Below are 22,375 nucleotides of genomic sequence, written 5' to 3' on the forward strand. Positions count from 1 at the left end.
AGAAAGGAGTTTTAATAGTAGTATATCTAAAAATGTGGATTGATATTTAGACATCAGTAACTTGCCTATCCTGTACCTTTTTTGTACTTGGAGAGTGTTTGTTTGTTTCTGCTGAGGTAACCTCCAGGTGCTTTTTGTGTGTACTATCTATGGGTTACCAGGATAAGGTCCTTTTGGCCTCCAGCTTGCAGTAGTGGGCATTTGTTTGAGGAATGTGCATATTTGGTTTTTTGATTCATCTTGTATTCAGAAGTTAAGTGGACAGGCTTAAAATACCTTTGCTAAAGGGTAAAGATTTTCTGTGTTAATTCTGAGAAGGGTCTGTGTCATGCTTGTCTCGTACAAAGGAGGCAAAATAACTTGGAGTAACTTTAGTTAGCAATGCCAACCCTCTAGTTTCTCTGCAGTCAGCCTGATTGCACTGGGTGTGGGACCTACCTTACAGGGAGTAGTCTCAATTTGCATCCCATAGCTTTACAGCCCAAAAAGCAAGATGATATGTGGAATGGACTCTTAAATTGTGACTAGGGTTGTGTCATGTCCAAAAGCTTTTAAGGTCTTCAGTACGCAGTATTTTCTGAAGCTTTTGGGAAGTGTGTAGCTGAACATTGGCACAAGAGTTTAGGGATGCATAATATTGCTGAAATAAAAATTATTACCTATTAATATCTCTCCAGTATATGAAAAAAAATCATAGCTATTGTATGATAAAATTGCTTTAGAAACCTAGCACTCTGTACTGATAAAACTTCCTCTGTTTTTGAGGCTTGCACCATCTTACTGAGCAAGAAGTTGCTATGTTTTTTTTTAATACTGAATAAAGCAGCTGACAAAGAGAAGATATGCAGATCATGCTGAGAAATTAGTTGTCATAAGAATTGTTTGTTTCCCTGGGTTAAGTCTTTGCCTAGTGAAAATTTCTTTAATTAAAATTAGTAGGTTTCATTTTTTGCTTCAGATCTGGAAAAAAGCTTCTAGGATGTGTTACTGTTCAAGTGTGCAATAAAAAATATGCACATAAACCCTTTTCATGACTTCTGTTAAAGAGCTTTTGTCAAGCTTTGTGTGCTGAAGTTTATTGCTTCTTAAATAGCCCTAATATTTAAGAAATGGAAGAACAAATGTGGAGCTAGGGAGAGTAAAATATTTACAGATGTCTCATGCTAACTCATCACATGGGTAAGCTTCTAGAGGAGGATGCAGTTATGATGGCAAGAATTAGGTTCTATTGCTCTCTGTAGATGTAACAGTATGAAGTTCTTGGTTTTGTTCTAATTTGTCTTTCTGTGAGGCAAAGCTACTCAGTGTGGGTTTTCCATTTCTGATGTATTGGTTTTGGAAAGGCAATGCTGTTGAACACACACCTTAAAAGGAACACATGTCTTAAAAATTATCAGTGATTGCCCATACTCGAAGACAAATAAAATCGGCATTATTAAACTCTTTTAAAAACAGTAGAATGCATAGGCTTGGAAGTTTGCTTTTTAAATCACAGTAAAGTGTGTGGCAGTTGGAGTCTATTGTCTGTGTGTGAAAGATGTATTACAAACAAAAAAAATAACCTCATCTTGTTCGTACAGTGCTCCTAATACTGAGAAAAATAGTTTTCCTTTTGGTCTCTCCAATTTAAAGAGAGATGCAAGCTGTGATAACTCTGCCCATGGAGTGGGATTTACAAACATCTGTGGATATGTGAAATAATAAACCTTCTTTGTTTACAAACCTGAACAAATGGAAGCCCAAATCAATGACAAAAAACCCAAGCCAAAACAGCAAGGTAGCCTGTCAGTCGCTTTCTCTGCTTTAGCAATGTCTCTAAAAAAAATTATTCTTTTAAATATTTGTAGAACTGCAATTATAATGAAATTATATTGCAGTCATTTTTTCCTGCAGTACCAGTTTTTCTTGCATTCTGTGACTCTATAGGAAGATAAACCAATGTGTTTTATATGGACTAACCTTTGCCAAGAGATATCTTTGCCTTTGTGTTGTATTAGTCAACTGACAGCATTTCAGGAAGTGATGTTATGTCTTACCTGTCAATGAAACAAAAAATTTGCTGTAGCACAAGCAAATGCCAAGAGAAAAGTTCTGTGTTAATTTCTTGTAGCCAGTGAACATAGGATTTGAAATGTGTATCAGAATAATTGAAGTTAACGTGTTCTTTATGTAACTGTTCAACTTTTGACTTCCTTCAACACAAATCTTATTAATGCAAAAGTTAAAAAATAACAAACAATTAACAATTAATTTTTTTTTTTTTTTGTAAAAAAGCCCCAAGCCCCAGACAGGAAACTCCTGAGCTAACACGTATTAAGAACCTAGAACAGGCAAACCAAATTATTTCTGGAAGTATTCAGGCTACTGCTGAGAATTTTTAACATTCTAAGCACTACAGATTTTCTTGTGTTGAAATGCTGTAGCAGGCATAATTCATGGAAGTCACAGAAGATGTTTATCCCTTACAATGTGTGCTTGAGAACTGATTTCAGGAGGTGTACCAGAACAGAAAATATGCAGAAGGCTCCAGAAAATAACTGGAAGGCTCTTAAAATGGAAGGGTTAAAATCTCATTCCCCTCAGAATCCCAGAGAGGAAAATTTTACATCCTGTAAAATTGCATCGTGCTGAAGCTTGTGTGCTAGGGAAAAACGTGTGCCCCTGCAGGCAGGTGCTCTCAAAGACTGTGAAGTTGAAGGGTAAAAAAGATTGCAGGAAATACTTGTTGTATTAATTCTCCCATAGCTGAAGGAGCACCTGAAAACTTGCACCTAGAGAAATGTGCAGTGGAAATTATGCAGAGTTACAAAATACAGAATTTCAAGCAAGTTGACTGCAAAAACTCAAATACTACATTTTAAGTACATATTCTACTCTTTTATGTGTGGCTCTAGATCTAATTTAGGTTTCTTGCAAATTCTTATCTGCTTTGCTTTTTCACCTTTCCATTTAAGAATAAGATTTGATTTTTAATTAGTTATTTTAGTACTGTGATTACCTTCAGACTCTTCAACTGAACTACTCTTCAAATCTTTCATAGGTACTTTAAAAATGTGTAATTTTTAAAGAATTCTGAAAAATATAATTCCTCTTTCTGTAAATGACCTCAAATTTCTAAAGCTGCTTGGGCTGAAGTTGATATTGAGGCAGAATCATAAGAAGTGAAGGCATGGGCTGGATCTTGTATCTATCTTGCTTCAGCAAAACTTTATCACTTCAGATTTCTACATTAATCTTTCATACTCAGCTTTTCTGTCCAAGCAAATCTAGTAATGAATGCCCTGGAAGGAAACTTATGTCTACCATTTTGCATTGAGCAATTTTTTTTCATGCTGTGTTATAAATAGTAGAAAAAAATAGTAGCACTAAGAAGTACTTTATGATTTACAGAAAAATACTTATAGGATGGTACAAATCAGGCACAAACCTTCAAGAATTTGTAGTGTACTGGTGACAGTGGTATATTACTGTGAGGTTAGACCTGAGCTCAAGCATTTGTATTCACGTGATAGTTAAAGCAAAAATCAAGTGTTTTAAAACTGATGTTTTCCCAAATGAAAGTGAAAAACCCCTTTATTTTAGAGGTCTCTTTCATTTAGTATCTTGTCTTTTGTGTGGAGTACATGGAGAAGATTTCTTTGCAGCTACGTCCTTGTGCTCCAAGAGGAGAGCATTTCTTTAGTGACTATCTCACTTCATGCTGAAGGGCTCCACACTATATAAATTTCTTATTTTATTCCTAATGAGCATGTTGGATCAGAAGACCAAATCATGGATGAACACGTCAGGATATAGAGTTCAACTGGAACTGAAATAAATTCAAGAGATTTTAAGTAATCATTGGAGAAGTAATGTAAGAAAGCAGATAAAGCTAAGTGTGCACCATATCAGATCTGCAAAGCCACAAAATACATTGTATCAATAATAATACTTCAAGATAAATGTTTATTTTGGTGAAGATGCAAGATGCCTTTGAACAGCTATCATGATGCTGCTAAGCAATGTCTCTGTGAGGAGCTTGGACACTGCTCTGCAGAACCCCTTGCAGTGATGTGGGCTGGATTACAGCCACACTTTTTCAAAGGCTCTGATAAGTAATGGGCTCAAGGTTCTGCTACTGCTCATAGAAGGGTTTAAAAGGGGGGTGAACTGAAAAGGAGGCCCATGTGCTCAAGGGACTAAAATAACCCTGCCCATGGGGCTGCAGCCTGGTCAGTAATTACAGGGGTTGGGTCTTAAAGCTGAGAGCAGCAGAGATGAATTCAGACCTGTGTTAAAAGATGATCCCAAGTCTTCGTCTTATTTGATAAGGAATTTGAGGCTGGTTGCTTCATCACAGCAATGATGGAATTATCAGGGTGATCTTCAGGTTCTAGGGGCATTATTACCCATTATTACTTATGTGAGTCAAATCATGCCACTTAGGCCTACTATTTTCTGCTAGAAAATTCTCACCAGTTTTCAGTTTCAGATTCCAACCCAGTGCACTCAGCTGGCATAATGTCAAAGGGGAAAGAGGAGCTGAGGAGTTTTTAATAGGTGCTGCTTTCAGGTTAATTGAGGACAAAATATTTTTCTGTAAGTTTACCTAAATTTAACTTTCAGTTAGTCTTGATGTCTTTTCCCTTTCTGCAAGTATGAAAATGTTTCTCACATTTCTAGGGGAGAGATAAACTTTTGATGTGGTCATATGGGTTAGCTTATTCAAAGAGCTCATATTCCTTTAATGACAAAGATTAGAATGAATCCCTTGTTACAGGATATTTATTCTGAATACTTTGGGAAGTATTTCTGTGTTAATGGATCAGAATGGGATGCTTAAAGGAGGCCACATTTACAGCAGTAGGAGCACTAAATGTGATCTGAAGCAGTGCTGCTTTCCTCACTACCTGCTTAATGTTAACTAATGTTTGCACACACAGGTGTTCTATGCAGTGTAAGGAAAGGCACTTAACAGTGATGTAAAACGGGATCTAAACAAATACAACAGCTGAGATCATAGTATTTTCTTAGAATCATACACACACAGACAAAAGAGATCTTTATATAGAAGAAAATACTCATGATGGAGTAATTTGGTTTTTTGGTTCAGGTCTGCTAACACCCTTTCTCTCTAAAAGAGAGCCAGGGAGATCCTTCACAGTGACAGCAAGGGTCCCCAGGTCAGCTGACTGTTTGCACAATCTGAACAAACATGTCTTGGAGCAGGTCACCTGAGCCATGCTTAGAGAGGAATCATTCAACCTGAAACATCAAAAGGGGGCTAACTTCCTCCACAGCTCAGAGGAACATGACTTGCAGCCTAATTGCACATTATTGTAACCAGACAGGCAACAGGGCACAATCCTAGAGAAGCAAAGAACAGAGAGCAGAGCTCTGGTTACACAGGTCTCACGACACTCAAGATGAAAGAGATCAATGTCTGCCTCTCTTGACAAGAGGAACAGGCTTTTGCATTATTGACAAGATTGGTCTCTGTGAGCATGTAAATGAGATGGCTCAGTCAGGGTGAGTATGGACCTTTCTGCACGGTGCTTGCTTTATTTTATTGACCTGACACTGGCCAGGCAAGGAAAGCAGCAGGGTAGTTGGGCTCACAGGCAAAGAAGCACTGCCTTTTACTTTGTCTACCTGCCTTGCTCTTTTGAGCATGGCCTTTTTTTTTCCTCCTTTTTTTTCCTTTTTTTTTTTTATTTGGAGGGTGGGAGGCTGCTTGTTGAAAGTAAGGGAATCAAAATTAATTGTTTGGATATTTTGCAAGTCTTCAGATAATTACTTCGTGTTTATAATGTGATTGCAAATGGAGATGATAATGGCTTGAAGTTGAAAGGGGGTAAATTTAGATAGTATATTATCTAAAGCTATTAATAAGAGATTATTTACTATAAGGGTGGTGAGACACTAGAATAGGTTGCTCAGAGGTGTGGCTGCCCCATCCTTGGAAGTGTTCAAGGCCAGGTGAGATGGGGCTTTTGAGAGACCTGCTCCAGTAGGCTTGGAACAAAATGATCTTTAAGGTGCCTTCCAACCCAAACTATTCCAGGATTATTTTTCAAGAATAATGTATTTGTAAAGATGAAGAAAGAAAGCTGAGCCTTCAGTTTGTATCTTCCCGAAACAGTTTTTTCTGAGCAATTTATCTGCTTTCTGCAACAAAAGCAATGTCAGTTTGTATTCTAAAAAAACTTTTATAATTGTAAAATAGCAAATTATTAAAATGAAAATCCTTTCCTAAACAAACTTTATAGGAGCAAATATCAGCAAAATAAGTAAATGGATCACAATTTTTTAGAAGATTTAATAATGAAGTTTAAATTTAGTAACAGGAAACTTTGCTTGTGCACGTTTTTCTTTAGACTGTGAAAACTTTTGTCATATTTTGATAGGGATCTTCACAAGGAAAATTGAAATTTAAAAAAAAACCAAAACAGCACCTCCCTCCCCCAAGCCCAAACCCAAACCTGTCATTGCAAGTCAGGGATCTGTGTCTTTGTGGAAAGTGCTTGTGGATGGTGTACTTGGAAGCTGTGAGGTGGAAGGAGGGCAGGCAGATGAAGATACACAGCTGGGATCAGAACATACATATTTGTAAGGCAGCTTGCTCTCCTCCTGGCAGAGCTTACCCACGGGCTGTCACTAGTGTGTGGATGTGGGCTCTGGGCTTCTTTGTGGTGCAGTACTTGTTCACTTCCTCTAGTTGTTGCTTAGGGGACTGAAAACATGCCAGACTAACAGATGTCACTGACATTTTAATTTGGTTTCTCTAAAGGTGCAATAGCTTTATTGATCTGGCTGTGTAACTTGGGTTGAAGCCTTCACACTTCGTTTTTGTGGGCCTGGTTGGGTTCTCCAGGACACTTTATTGCTGAGCTAGCAACTCCTTTCCTTCTCAGAGTTATATTCATTGAGAGAACTGGGTCTTAAGAAAAAAACCTGTCAGACTTTACTTTTTACATGCTTTTTTTGCTTCCATTCAGATTCACTTGCATGTTTTCATGGAGGTGAGTGTGTGTACAGAGAGCTGTGCAACTGCAGTCGGTTTAATGCGACGGGGCCGCGATGCCAGACAGGTGTGTAAAAAGAGAAATCTGACTGGGTTTCTGGGCTTGCACTCGTGCTCCCACAGCTACAGTGACTACTCTCTGCCTAAAGCTTCCCTTCATGCTGCAGCATTTTCTCCCTCCTTTCTTTTATGTCATTATATTTCACAGCATGTCGCACGCGCTGCCCCATCTCAGCTCCTGCGCGTATCAAAAAACCGGCGCTTGTGTCTCAAGTGACTCTCCTTTTGTTAGTGTATAACACAGGTGCTGAAAGAGATCACATCTGCAGGACATGGGGCCAGTATAATTTTGAAACTTTTGATGGACTCTATTATTACTTTTCTGGGAAATCCACATATGCCCTTGTGAGACATGCTGAATTAGATGAGCAGAGCTTTTCCATACAGGTAGGGAATGGCACTTCTACCTTCTTTTGAACTGTTGTTGAACATGCTAATAATGTAATAATTTTAGGAGATTAAAAATAACTTGAAACTATAGTAGTGGGTTGTAAAATGTAACCTAGATGTGATATTTAACATGATGTGAGCTATGTGTTATGATAGCATAGAGTGTGAACAGCTGGAATAAGACTGATGTGTGTCCTTCCAAAGCCTGCTTTGTTCACTCAAAGCTGTGAAAAGACCACTCCATGACCATGGCTATGGAAACACTGCTCAGTTTTTTCCACAAGAGGGGGACCAAGCTTCTTGTTCCCATGCCAAATGCAGATTTTGGGGGTACTAGTTCTGTTACATGTTTATTTCAAAGAATTTAATTAAAACATTGACTTTCATTTTATTTGGCAGGTCAATAATGATCCTGAATGCCATTCTTCTCCTTATTCCTGCAAAAGGTCCATTAGTTTATTCTTTTCTGGAGATGAACAGATCAAGATGAGCAGTGAGGTCACCTATAAAGGATTTGGGTAATTGCAGTCATGTTTCTAATGCTGTGGTTACACTGGTGTTAATATCATGGTACCCTTTTGATAACAGATGTAAAGTTATTCCTTGGTAGGCTGAAAAGCACCCAGACCAGAGCTGCAATAATTACTCTCCATTTACAGAGTAGTGTCTGAGAAAGGTGATACCTAAATTAGTGGTATTTAGAATTAAGTATAATCATTGGCATTCATGATTTTTGCTGTTATTTGCAAATTCGTCTGGTTTAGTGGAGTTATTCAATATTTACATCAGAGTTTTTCAGTTGTATGAGGAAGGCATCAAGTAATTTATTTTTAATGGTTACATTTCCTAACATAATATTATTTTGGCTTCTGTGTGTAAATATTTATTTTTATTTATTTCAAATAAAATCTAAATATAGATATATAAATATATGCATATAAAATAGTTCTATATTTATTTTTATTTTTTTTAAATGGTTATACTTCCTAACCTAATATTTTTGGTTCCAGAGTAAAATTACCTTATGTTACTGGAAACTTACACATCCAGAAACTAGCTGGATACTTCCTGGTCAGGCACCAGTATGCCTTTACCCTGGCTTGGGATGGTACATCTGCAGTGTACATCAAAATGGCACCAGAGTACCTGGGCAAAACCCACGGACTGTGTGGAAACAATAATGCTATTCTGCAGGATGATCTGGAAACTAGTTATGGTGAGTATTTAATATACTTCTTGTTGTGTAATGTGTTGGTTTTTGGTTTTTTTTCCTGGTGAAATAAATGTTACTTTCTTAGTTTTCAGTTGTAATGCTGATTGAATTTAAGATGGGTGGCTTTTGAAATGGAAAATACTATATGGAAATATTTCTACTGAATGATATTTAGTGAAGAGGAACAATTTAAATGTAGGTGGGGATCTAGGGAGGAAGATCTTAAAGCTGTCATGCTCAATTACCTACAATGTGTTTGTACTTCACTTTCCTGGGACCTGAAAGGTAAAATCTGTTTTTAGATGTTCACCGCCCTTCTAGAAATTTTGAGGCCTGTGGAAGCCTGAGGTATTGCAATCGGAAATAAATTGATAATTAGTAAATCAAATTAATGAAAACTATCAAATCTTGTTTGATCTGGTATTTCATATGTGCTAACACTTTCAAAAATAATCAGTGGTTTTTCAATGTCAACTTCAGACACTGCCAAAAGGCTTTCCTTTCAGTAAATAAATAGTGAGTGAAGACAAGTATATAATGAGTAAGAAAAAAAACAAAACAGGAGGAAAAGACCAGGTCCCTTGAAAAGTATCCTAAGTGAGGCCATACAAACTTTTGGGGATCATTGCTTTAGGTTATTTATCTGTTGGCACCTCCTCTTTAACCTGAGGATGTTCCTGTAGAGCACTCCTTCAAAGCTCAGAGTGGCTGTGGTCTCCTCTCTTGTTTGTGCATTCTCCTCAGTTTCAGAAAGCACCATCCCTGCCCTGTTAACAGTCATTACCCCCACTCATACTTTGCTCACTAAATCAAGGTCAAGGGGTCATTTCCCCAGAGACTTTTCTCTCTCCTCTCACTATCCCTTAAATCTGCATTTGGAGCACAAGCGAGTGAATTCACCGTGCATGAGCTTTATCCACTTGGCTTGGGGAGCAGTAGTAGTAATGTGGCAAGATATGTATTTGTGGGTAATCCAAGCAGTAATCAATGTCACCACCTGCCCAAGGTGATTAATAATGATGGATTTGTTGGTTTAACCCTAGAGGGACATTTCTACTTAAATAAGAGTTGCACCTGTATTTCAGTAATTCAGACAATCATTTTGTATCATTGCAATGACCCAGGAATGCCTCATCTTTCTTGGGTTTTGGACTTCCTGTTGGGCTTTCTATTATAAAGTGGCAGCATCAACCTATGTCTGATTTATTAATTTATTTAAGCTTTTAATTAAACCTTTTCTTTATTCCATTGATGGATTAAGACAGGCATGGTCCTTCTCCCTTAAATCCATTCCTTGCCAAGTTGCTTAAGCTGCTTTCTGCCACCTGAAAGCCCACTTTTCTAGTTCCTTTTAGAAGTATTTTCTGCTTCTTGAAAGGACCAGATTGATTTCAGCTAATTCACTTAGCAGACGAAAGGGTGGGGTGTTCTGTTCTTGGTGTGCTTTGCTTATTGAAATGTTTCCCTGGGAAATCCTATAGGAACACTGTTATTCTTTGAAGTCAGTGTGTGACTCTGTGTGTGTGTCTTGTCCAGGAAAACTGACAGATGATGTAACAGAATTCGTGGAGAGCTGGCAGGAAAATCCTCCACAAGGAACACCCGACTGGGACAAATCTCTGCTCAGTGAACCACCGTGCCTGACACAAAGCCATGACTCTCTGCAGGTTTGGGTCAACACAAAAGCATTATTGACATAGCTGGTGATTCTAATTGGAGCAAGAATTTGACTTAATTTGAATTTTCAATGAATTATTTGACAATTATTTAAAGCTTTGAAGGAAACTGGAAGTATTTGCATCTTTTTTTTGGGGAGAGATGAATTAAAATGCTTGCTGCAACAGGTCTTACCTTGTCCTCTCATCACCCCATTGCCCCCCCTTTCTGCTGTATTTAAATCTTGATCTGTTAAAATATTATACTGTTTGCATAGCAGCCAATAGAACTGTTTGATTATGAAGCTGAATGAGTCACAAGTTGTAAAATGCATGATTCTTCTAGAACTTATCCATAGGAAGGACAGAAGTAGGGAAGCAAAACCAGAGTCAGAGCATTGCTCTGTCATTGTTTGCCAATGTTTAAAAAGAGAATTATTGTTGCTTTTTTCCATGCCTTTGAAGTAGTTTTTCCTTTTAATTAGTATTTTCAGGATATAATCCTTAAATTAAAGTGCTTTGAAACAAAAGCTGGTGCCAGCTATGGTTTATTTCTCTTGCCTTTTACTGTGTAATTCAATTAAATAGAAGGCTTTTTTCAGGTTGTCTTGGCTTAGTTGCAAATATATCTATGCCCTTTTTGGGCACTGCTGTGACCTTGGATGAAAGATTCAATGTTATGGAAACTCTGACATAGAGAGCAATGTATTGCTAAACTCTACTTCTGTTTGGTGAGAGGAAAGTGATTCCTAGACACAGCAGATGTCTATTCTGATTTTCCACAGCATTCTATTTTATTCTGCTTATATTTATTTTTGCAAACCTCATTATAACAGCTGTCTCTTTCATTTCAGAGGGCATATGCTCTGTGTAATATCCTGTTACATCCCCCATTTAAACAATGTCATGAGTATGTGAGTCCTCTTTCTTTTATGGCAAGCTGCACAAACGACCTCTGCATGTAAGTGAATGTTTTTAGCGAATGCCAAAGCTGTTATAAAAACCCATGGTCCTTTTATCATAAGAATTAATTATTAATGTCAAAGGAACTGATTTGTGACTTTCTCTGCATGTAAGTTTTTATCTAACATTGTTCTGTTTTCTTGCTTTTCTCTCTTGTTCTGGTTTTACCACCGTGCAATGCTGTGGGATTTTTCCTATTTTCTTTGGTATAAGAATGATCAAATTCAGGCCCAGATATTTTCCAGTTGTGTTAGTCTGTCTCCCTTGAATATGTCATCTGTTTTGATTCTGAATGTGCAAAATCCTTAGGTGCTTTCTGCTATTCTAAAGCCTATAGTGAAATGTCACAGTTGATGGGTCAGTTTGGCTTCTGCAAGCTGTATGGTAATCCATTGAAAAGAGGAATTTGATAACCATTTGAACTTATACTAACATTTCTAAAATTGCTATACTCCTGGTCTGAGCAGCTTTGACTAGTAAAATTTAAAAAAAATAAGGCAGGTCAGAAGATTAATTTCCATTTCTTGTATGCTGCTGGCTCACTGGTAGAAATTGTAGACTTCCTTCTTGTGACTCTTCTGCAGGATATTACTTACGTAAAAATTAAGAGCTTTATTGAAGTCTCTTTATAACTGCTGCTTATCTGGCTTTTATGGGTTTATTCAGGAAAACAGTGTCAGGTCTTAATGTATTGATACTTATACTGATGGCCTCTCTTCACAGGTGGCAGAAAGTTTTTATCCTTTTAAGACTTTCAACCTAGTCCAACAGCACAGTACCTTAGAACACTGTTAAAATAGATTCAAACAGCAAGGCTGGATGCAGTGCAGGAGCATTCATGAGGTTATGAGTGTGTGCTTGAATGGAGGTGCAAAATAATGTGTCACCTTTTATTTGTGTAAGGTCAGCAGCTGATGATGCAACCTGGTGTCGAGCGCTCACTGAGTACGCCAGGGCGTGTGCCCAGGCAGGAAAGCCACTTCATGGATGGCGTGTGCACTTCCAGCAGTGTGGTAATGCCTCTGCTCCTCTACTTGGAAATGCTCCTTGTGGTTTGAAAAGGCTGCCCTTCATTGTTTCAGTTCTTTGCCTTTCTCCAATTTTGGATTCATGTAATTCTTAATGAAGCGATCAAGTTAGTCAGACTCACTTCAAGGCTACATAAATGCAATGGATTTTCTCTTTAATATGTGCAATTTTTACTGTGCAATTCTTTTAAAGAACTAAGCTTATTACAATGTGATTCTTTAAGTTAATGTGATTAACCATTTTTATTTTCATTTCAGAGCTACTCTTTTAAATATTGCCAAGTCTTCATGGCTTTGTGATATATAAAATGTGTGTCACAAGTGTTAAAATCAAATTTAAATTGTACTTGCCTAAGACTTCACATTACAAGACTTCACTTACATTACAAGTCATGTAATGTAAGTTTGAAAGAGATTGTCTAATTTGGTTGCCTGCCTGGACCACAGGATCAAAACTGCTTTGTCATCTATGACGGAAGGGTGGTTCCAAAAAATCTCTGTTAATGGGTGTCCTGACTGCTTCTGATGATGGTCTGAGAATCCAAATAGCTCTGTTGTGAGAAAGCATGATTTAAGATTATTCCTTCTTAATGCACCTTTAATAGAGAAAATATCAATATGTTCCAGTTCTGTGTGTTAGGAAAGCCATTGTTTAGACAGTATTTATCTAGAGAACAGATACTCAACTGACATGCTGGAAAATAGATCCCTGAAAGGAACATGTGCAATCCATTGGTGCCCTGTGACAGTAACTCTACACCTTATAATTTCTCTGCCTGTTTCTGCATTTCAGTCATTACGTGTGCTGAACCCTTGACCTACAGTGAATGCATCAACTGCTGCCCTGTTTCATGTCACCAGCAATCCCAGTGCATTGGCAGTGAGCTCCACTGCATTGATGGCTGCTACTGCCCAGATGGTGAGTTCTGCTTCTCAGGTACACACCTGGTTCCACACAACGTTCAGACTGTTCCTCCCCAGGTTTGCATCCCTCTCTGACCTGCCTAGATTAAAAGCAGGAGCTCTTTATAAACTGAGTGCCAGCAGTGTGGGTGACTGACCTTGTTTTCCTTACTGACAGGAGCCTTTTCCTCCCTATAAAAAGTAGGAATAGGTTTCGGCTCAGATCCACATTCTACCTGTAGAGCTACACAATTTCAGTGAAAAATGGGGTTTGTCCTGTTGTTACAGGGCAGGCATCCTCCTGATTGTGGTGCTTGCTGATTGTTTCTTATTGGTTGGGGTCGATTATTTTGGTAGCTTGGGTTTTTTTGTTTAATTTTTTTTCTGGTTAGGGTGCTTAGAAAAGCTCAAAACCATGACATAAATAAAACTCATTCCTGTGGCCAGAAACAGGTGTTGATATTGAGGTTCTTAGGTTGTTGTATTATTCTGCCAAGTGAGGTATTTAGCAGTGTGGTCTGTAGCAAAATGTTGCCCTCATCACCGAAGGAGATGTTGATATCCAGTTTTCCTCTAGTTATTGGCTTCTGTTGAGTACAGAATTCTATCTAAAAGAGGACAGAGAAAGTTATGGATGGATTTTCAAGTCCTGCCTCTTATATCTAACTTTATTGTTTATAAGTTTAATAATATTTGTCGTAAATTGTCTTTTATGGTTTGGTAAAGCCTTTTTTTTCTGGTCCTCTGGTAAGAAAATAATAATAATATTTATATTAATAAGGAAAAAAAGCAAAAAAAAAATCAGTAAAATGAGGATCATAGAGGCAAAGATTTGTAAATGTGTTAGAAAATAAGCCAAATGTACTCACAGCAGCATGGCCTGTAGGTTTGTGTTTGTTGTTTTTTGTGTGTGGTTTCCTTGCTCTCTCACCCAGTAATTAAGTATTTTTTTTCTCTATGTTTACTGTGTATCAAGAAATTTAGTGACTTGATCCCTGTAATATAATTTATTTAATCTAATTCAAATGCACTTCTTTTTCTGAAAATGACTAACAAATAACCTAAAGATTTATTATCATACAGAAGTGACTATTGGTGTTGTTTTTGAATGTAAGTGTCAGTGCTCTGTCAGCCATTGTCATGGATATTTCACTTTTTTCTTGTTCTTTTATTTCTTCTAGGCTTAATTTATGAAAATGGATCGTGTGTCAAGCCTATGGACTGTCCTTGTGACCACCATGGAAGTTCCTTTGAAATGGGTTCTGTGGTTTATGAAGAATGTAATAACTGGTAATTTTTCTTAATACCTTGTGAACCAAATCCTTTAATGATCATAAGAAACGACTTCTTCAAGGCCTATTTCAGTTAGAAATTGGATAAATTTGATAAATGCTCCCTGTTTCTACTTAAAAAATGGCTATTCTGTAATGTTTTGCAATTAAGGAAAAGATAAACTATTAAGCTATTAATGTGGAAGAAGAGAACATGACAAATATTCCAGAGAACACTGTAATATTTAGTGCTGTTTTTCACTTTGGACTCTCCCTTAAAAATAAAAAGAATCTAGAATTCAAAATCTTCACAGGAAAACTGTACTGACTTTTTCTCCTTTTTGTATTGTCTCACTTGGACATAAAGAGCCTAATGTAATTGTGACATGAAGCTGCTGTTTTGGAATTTAAAAGTCAATTTTATGAATTGGAAAGAAAAAAATTGTAGGAAGATCAAGTGCCTTTTATTGGATCACCTTAACTGCAGTAAATGGATGAGCTTGCAGATGAGCAGCTTTTTCTTCCCCCCAACAGTTCTTATCTTTAAAAGTCGTAAGATTCAAATTACTTGTGTTTATTCTTCTCACTATTATTAATATATTATTAATCCTTAACTCTTCTAATGTTTATTAAGGAGCTAAAAAGAAATGATAGTGACCCTGGGTGCATGGGTGAAATTTCACATGATCATGTCCTCATGACAAGCTTCCAGCCATGAAGACAGTGCTGATTAACTCTGTTGTACCCTTTTGTAAGACTCAAGACACTTGGTGCTCATTCCATAGAGAAGAGATGCAGGAAGAGCAACTGAGGGACAGTTGTGTATAATTCACAGAATAAAACTATGAAAACTTTTATTTCATACTCTTGATTTCAGCACTTGCATTGGAGGAAAGTGGATCTGTACAAATTTTACATGTCCAGGTATGTTAAAGTCTTGAATACTGTTTGACAAGTCAATTCTTACTTCAGTAAATATTACTTTTAGTTGTTAATATGATGTTTCATTATGTAATTGGTATTATTTCAATCTACACACTCAGTAGATTAAATATTAAAATGGCCTGGCTTATCAGTTAAATGTGTTAATGTTTCTGAAAATCAGTTTTTAAGAGCCACAAATCAAATACCTATAATAAACAGATGACAGATATTTTTGCCTCCTTCTGGGGGAGGAGCTGTTCAGGTACCCTGGCTGGGCATCAGGTAGGAACTCCATAACAAAAGCAAGGAAAAGTTTCGGTTCCTAATACCTGGTTGTAATATAAATCCAATTTTATAAGTCAGAGCATGTATCACAGTGTATGAACTCTACAGCAGCAATAACTGCGAGGAATATGCTGTCTTTACTGCAGATTTAGGTGCATTATTTATGATGTTTTTCAGCTGAATGCTCAGTCTCAGGAGACACTCACTTCATGACCTTTGATGGGCGCAAATACACTTTCCAAGCCACCTGCCAGTACATCCTGGCCAAGAGCCGCACCTCTGGAATGTTCACTGTGTCTCTGCAGAATGCCCCTTGTGGACAGGTAGGACTTGCAGCCTTCGTGTGACCTTTATGTCCTGAAGGGTTTATTAACTGAGGGGAAAAAAAGCTTTTAAGAAGAAAAACAATCTACCAGCCTGTGCATGTGTATAACTGATACTAATGGTGCTATTAAAGGTAATTTGAAGGGTGGTCTTATCTCATATTTGAAAGTTTCTGAAGCTGTGCACAGGTGTCTCCAAATATTTTGCCTGCTTTATGTCCAAGACCCATTCTTTCCTTTATTTTGTATATGCATTTCTGAGCATGTATTAGAAAGCTGTGTGTGAGGTGTGGAACACTGGTGAGGTTTTTGACTACAGAGTTTTGGTTTTTTTCAGTCTTGATAGGACTTATGATTTTCAGGAAGTTATGTTGAGGTAGAAGAGGTCTTAAAAATACATCCATGGTATGGGAAGTGCAGGTGACAGAGCTCTGCTGTTTTCTGGAATCAGGCTTTTCTCACACTCTGAATTTTACATGTGCATGCAAGGGCAGGATTTTGCCCACATGTATTATAAAGTTGTGATTGCCAAGCTGCTGAACTTGCAGTAGGAGAGAGTTTGCATCTTGGCCTAATTTATGTTTTGTCTCCAATGGCCTTCTGCAATAATTTTTATTTAGAAGCAACTGTACAGGTATTTGAGGTGTATATAGCCTTAAATGACTTTGTTGTAATTCTAGACCATCTGTATATGTTAGGCCCATGTTATTACATAATTGACATAAAATCAGATTTAGTGCCATTGCTTTGTACTTCTGTGGAGGTAACTACATTAATTTTCTTTTGTGTTCTAAGTAAATGTATGATTCTATAAGTCCTTTTTGCATTAATGATTGCAGTCACTCTTCTCTGCAGTTTCCATTGTTCATGCAGTTGAGATTTCCTTGGGGAGATGAAATGGTTATATAAGTTGTCATGCTATACTGTCTAAAGGCATATTTTAGTAGTCATTTTCTATTTCTGCATTTTAACCTACTTCTCTGGAGGACAGAAAAGACTTAAGTAGAAAGTTAGAATAAAGTTGCAGTGACAAGTTTATTATAATAGAAATTATTTATTTTCAATTCAGGTAGATAGGAGACTGAGTGCAGGGAGTCCCCTGATCTCAGTGGTACAAGTTGGGAAATAAGAAAAATAGTTTAGCTGGGTAGAGACTGAATATATTTTCAAATTTGATGATACAGAAGTAAATGTCTCTTCTGTGGCTCCTAGGAGAGGTTAGGATACCAGTTGAGAAATGTGAAGTTACCACTATTGAAAAAGTGGATTCCTGAGTAGCAAATAAAATTGCTGTATAACACTAACAGCTCTTTGAGATAGAAGCATTACAGTGAGGGCTGTGAAATGAAATGTTGGCAAGGACATGGACATTTAAAAAAAACTTCTAGGCTTTGACCTCTGTGTGCATGGTTCTTGTGATCCTGTTCGTATTTCCAGTTTATAGGAAGGTTGAGGCTGCTTCAAGATGTCTTTGGTGGTTGTTACAATTCCTCACTTCAAATGCATATTTTAGTTACCTTGGTTTTATTTTAGCAAGTTGGGCTGGCTTTATTCTGTGCTAACCTTGGAATCCTGAGGAGCTGACTAAGTTAGTATCATCTCAATTAAAAAAAAAGAATAGCTGTGAAACAAAATATAAGCATAAGCATGTCTCCATTCAGTCAGTGTCAGAGTCTCAGAATTTTGCAGAGTCCAAGAGGCTTGAGAAAGGTGGTTGTGTATAGTGCAGCTGCACTGTATCATGGAAGAAAAGCAAAGGAAATCCCAGAGAAACTGGGCAACTTTTTTATCAAAGGAGAGTTGAGGCCAAAGTGACTTCTTGCTCACAGCAGGTTTTTATTGGAAAGGTTTTCATTGGAAAGCCCATCAATAGAGCAAATACTTCCTGTGGTAATGGACAGAGTATGTATGTGTGTCTCATTCTCTTGTGTGGGGAACATTTCTCTCTGTGTACAAAACAGACAGAGTTGTGCTTTTTGGTTTAGTTGTTGTGGATAATTTTTGTTGGGGAAGGTGATAACCAAACTAGTTGGCTTTCTGCTTCACTGCTGAGACTGTGCAGTGCCTTGCAGTGACTCTTGCCTTCTTCAGCCTGACTTAGTGACTTTGCTTAATGTGTCTCTGTGTCCAGGTGGTTTGCAGGTAAAAAAAAAAACCAAACCAGATTCTTTTGGCTTTTACTGCATGTTCAGCTTCATACTTCACCTAGCCTTTAACAAAGGTAACCTGATCAGTCCTAACAGGTGTAGATTTTACAGAGGTCTGAGTAAAGCATTCTGGATGTTAGCAATCAGGTGGGTAATCAGAGGATTTTGGGATATGCCCCAGGGCTATGTGCTGCTGATTTAATTATCAGTGTACAGGTGGTAAGAGGGTAGTGAGAACAGTTTTTGTAGTAGAGTGCAAGAATGTGGGGCTTCAGAGAAGCTATTCAAGGGTCTAATTATCAACCAACTGGTACCACTTGGCAGAGGAGCTGCTTTTCAGTTCCCCAGGCACCCTCCATTATCTTTTTTACCCATTTATTAAAATTAATGAATTGAAATGGGAAGCTAAAAGATTTGTAACGTGTAATCTCATATTTCTTGATGGTTTGAGATGTGCTTCTTTAAAAAAGCCTTATCACTCCCATCTTGTTCAAGCAGACTAGAAAATGTGGAAAGAAAATACCTGGGGAGATTTTAGCTTTCTGAATCACAAAGAATCCAGTCATCCTGAGCCTTAGAGTTGGTGACATAAACAGTCATCAGGCAACAAGTTATTTCAAAACGATGTGAAATTTTGTTTAAGCACTTTCTGGAAGGAGAATCAGTCAAGTGATCAGCACAGCTTAACCTTATCTGAGTTTCAGGTGACAGCCTCACTGGCTTTGTAGTTTGTATGATGAGAAGGTCTTCTGAATATAGATTTTTTTTTTTTTTTTTTTCATTTTTAAGTATCTAGTGAGAGAAATGGCCATTCCTGTGAAAACACCTGCCGAAAGCTGGCGGGGCAGTGCTGTGAAAGAAACAGTCTATTGGAACAGAGAACAATTGTCAGGCAGAATTTCTCCTTCAGTTTAAGCCTTGAAGGAATAATAAAGCTTTTGTCAATACTGTGTAGTAATGTATACATATACTATGGAGGGTTGTTTTCTTGGTTCTCTGTTCCTCATGCCACCTGCCGTTTTTTAAATTTTAGCTTCTTGAAAGCAAACAGTATTGTCAGTCTGTAGCCATTGTTGCTGAATTAAATGCACAGAAACCTAATTTCTTGATAAAGAGGCAAGACAGCAAGATAAGCTACAAGCACATGGTTTCATGAGGCAGATGTCTGTCTTCACTGTCACTCCAGGAGAGCTGGTTGAGCTGATGAAATATCTCCAGCTATTTTTATAATTTCCCATTTTTAAGTTGCATTTTATCATTTCATCTGCTGGTGAAAGATCACTGTTGCGTTGTTATCTTGAGACAGGGAAACTCTGCATGTATTTCTCTATCTTTACGCACCATTGTGTGTACTTGTGTTTGTGGTGTTTGAAGAGCTGTCAGGTGATCTGCTCTGCTGCTAGTCCAGCATCTGGCAGAGCCACATGGTACTGTCCTGAGATCCTCACAGCTCTAGGAATGGTTTTCAACAAGCAGGGCAACATTTGCCCTGGATTAGACAAGTCCCAGTGAAAGTCAGAAAGCTGAATAAAAGTCTAAATCTTTGAGCTGAGCATTCTAGCTCTTTCACCATCAGTGGTGCTATTCACTGTACAATTTTGATGTTTGTGCAACTGTCCAAAAGTTATCTTGACTATATCTTTTTCACTGCCTCTTTCAGCACTGAAAATGCTCAAAACTTTACTGTTTCATCATTAGTCATTCCTTCACTGGAGGCAGTGGGGCTGAATAATGCAGCCTCCAACACCTCTGGTGGTTATTCCTTGGCTGCAGCACAGTTCCAGATCCAATCAGTGTGGAATGTTCTGGAAGGAGACCTAGATTGCTCTTTGACCAAGTAATTTCAGACATGTCTGTATATGTTCTGGTATATAAGCCTGTTTTGAATTTGTGCTCAAATTAGTGTTGATAAGAGAGATGTTTTCCTTACAACATTGAGACTTTGAAGATGCATAATCGAGATGAGAGGAAAATGAACAAATAGTGTGACAAGAGTCGACCCAATTTCTGTCATTATTCTGGAATAGCTGTTAAATGGTTACAAGGCCTTGCAGTTAAGGAGGCTGAATAGAAGAAACAAGAGTGGCAGGGAATGGACAGTCTCCTAACTTTATCCAGCCACACCAAGCCAGTGGAAATAAGTTCATGTCTCAAGCTATGGTCAAAAGATTTCAGTAGTTGGAGTGTCAGAAACCCTATTTCCTTCTAGAGCAATGAGAGAGTAAATGTTGACTGGGATTCTTATGTCTTTTAGTATGTAGCAAGGTCAATGCTGACATGGGGAAGTTTGAGTAATCTCTTGATCCACCACTGCCCCAGATTCTGTTTGATAGAGCATTTTTCTTTTAAAAATTTAAATAGTGATCGAATTCATCCTGTTAAGAAAAATCTGTTAATCTGCTGTAATTAATGTACGTGCTTTAATAATCATTCTTTCCATATGACATTGGAAGCCGAAGTACTTGTAGTTACTCTGGAAAGTGGATGTCCTGTCCTGAAAATTTTGATTGTCACTGAATTCTGTTAATCACCTCTGTGATTCATTTCCGTGTTACTTGAGAGGTGTAGAATTAGTTGCTTTTGGTACTGTTGAAAATTAGGTTTCACTGAAGAGTGTGGGTGTAAAAAAAAGTAAATAGGATTGGTCTAGGATTTTTTTTTTTACTTAAGAATGTTTCAGAATGTTTCATCCAGGCTGCAATGCAGTATTTCTACTCATGTGTTTTTCTGTGTGACATTTTGACTTGGAGAAGGGAAATGCAAATAAGAATAAGCAATGGTAGCAGCAATAAGAAGCTGGGTCAGTTGGATGTTGTGATATTATATGCTGGCATGATGCTGCCTTTTATATCAATATTCATCTACAGAGCTTAGGAACATGCTCTATTCTACAACTCCTCTCAGAGATAATAAACTTAGGTGCTGTTTTAAATAATGATTCAGAAGCTGTTTCTGTTTCCCATTAATGTTTGTCTTTAAAAGAATTTTATATCTTATAATATGCTTGTAAAGAACCTGGGTATATGAGAGCACATTAAAGTACAAATCTGGTGTTTGCAGCACTGCTCTGTAGATAGTGCAGCCTTGTTAGTGAGCATCAACTCAGCCTCAGTGCATCTTTAATCAGGTGCCTCATGAATTGTGTGTGTCTGTGTGAGCTATGTGAGAATTGTTCAAAATCCTCTTTCAAATCCCACTTCTGTGCTGTATTTGCATAGCATGTTAATGTCATTATTAAACCCACATGGGAAATCATTCAGGATACTGATTTTTCTTACTTAGCTGTAAGGCTGCACATTTCTTAAGTGCACTCTGCTAAGAAGTACGGTATATCTTAAAATTTTCCATAACTTAAATCCCCGTAACTTTTCTTGTTTGCTTTGCTCTCTCTTGCAGAACCAGGATGGATCATGTATCCAATCTGTCAGCCTTATTCTTAAGCAGGACCCCAAGAGGCAAGTGACCCTGACTCATTCAGGAGATGTTTTGATCTATGACCAGTACAAAATTAACCTGCCTTATGCAGATGGTAAGGAGTAATACATAACCATATAACTCTTATCAAACTCTTATTAGTGCAGTATTTCAATGGCATTTGTGCATGTACTGTCAGTATTGCTAACATATTGAAATTAAAAGGCATATTTTAGTGTCAGTTTTGTTATTTCTTGTGAAATGGTTCCCAAATTAACTTTTGATGTACTTTTTACACTAATGGTAGGAGTTGTATAGTAGCTGCATCAGGCTAGTTGTCTCTAACATTAAGATTTTGTTTGTTTTAATAAGTCCAAATGCCATCCCTCACATTTGCAAGGTTTTTTAGCTCTTGCCTGAGGGGAAATTCTTTCTTCTTGTTCTTCAATTGAATAATTTCTTCTTCCTTTTTTTTTGCAAGCAACTCACGTAAATTTAAGCAGAAAGGACCCTACTGCCCCTTAGGGATGAACTACAGATTTTCAGACAAAAAATTTATTTTCTTTCTTTTGGCTTTGAGTTTTTAAATCTCTGTCCTGAAGATGTCTGGCATTCTCCATAGGGGTATATTATGACTGTGAGATTTAGTGTTATCTTTTATGAGAGTTTTGTATGCAAATAATTAGCACATTTGGTGTCTGCAAGGCCTTGGCTCTTTGGGAATTTCACAAAAAAGGTTTTATCATAGAAATCATGTTCCTGGTTTTAGGATTAGTTTGTCTACAAAAATGTTCTG

The 22,375-nt window shown here is 37.5% G+C and overlaps 1 protein-coding gene across 1 annotated transcript in view; it reads left to right on the plus strand.

Annotated features, from left to right (window-relative positions):
• OTOG (otogelin) overlaps positions 1 to 22,375 on the plus strand; it is a 92,997-nt gene that overhangs the window by 1,947 nt on the left and 68,675 nt on the right. The window contains exons 5-16 of the mRNA XM_054635073.2: positions 6,978 to 7,070; positions 7,296 to 7,450; positions 7,853 to 7,971; positions 8,464 to 8,669; positions 10,203 to 10,333; positions 11,176 to 11,282; positions 12,188 to 12,297; positions 13,106 to 13,231; positions 14,397 to 14,505; positions 15,364 to 15,410; positions 15,873 to 16,018; positions 21,562 to 21,694. Of these exons, the coding sequence (XP_054491048.2) occupies positions 6,978 to 7,070; positions 7,296 to 7,450; positions 7,853 to 7,971; positions 8,464 to 8,669; positions 10,203 to 10,333; positions 11,176 to 11,282; positions 12,188 to 12,297; positions 13,106 to 13,231; positions 14,397 to 14,505; positions 15,364 to 15,410; positions 15,873 to 16,018; positions 21,562 to 21,694 (1,482 nt within the window). The remainder of the gene's footprint in view (positions 1 to 6,977; positions 7,071 to 7,295; positions 7,451 to 7,852; positions 7,972 to 8,463; positions 8,670 to 10,202; positions 10,334 to 11,175; positions 11,283 to 12,187; positions 12,298 to 13,105; positions 13,232 to 14,396; positions 14,506 to 15,363; positions 15,411 to 15,872; positions 16,019 to 21,561; positions 21,695 to 22,375) is intronic.

Source organism: Agelaius phoeniceus, chromosome 6, assembly GCF_051311805.1.
Source record: "Agelaius phoeniceus isolate bAgePho1 chromosome 6, bAgePho1.hap1, whole genome shotgun sequence".
Classification (NCBI taxonomy): Eukaryota; Metazoa; Chordata; class Aves; order Passeriformes; family Icteridae; genus Agelaius; species Agelaius phoeniceus.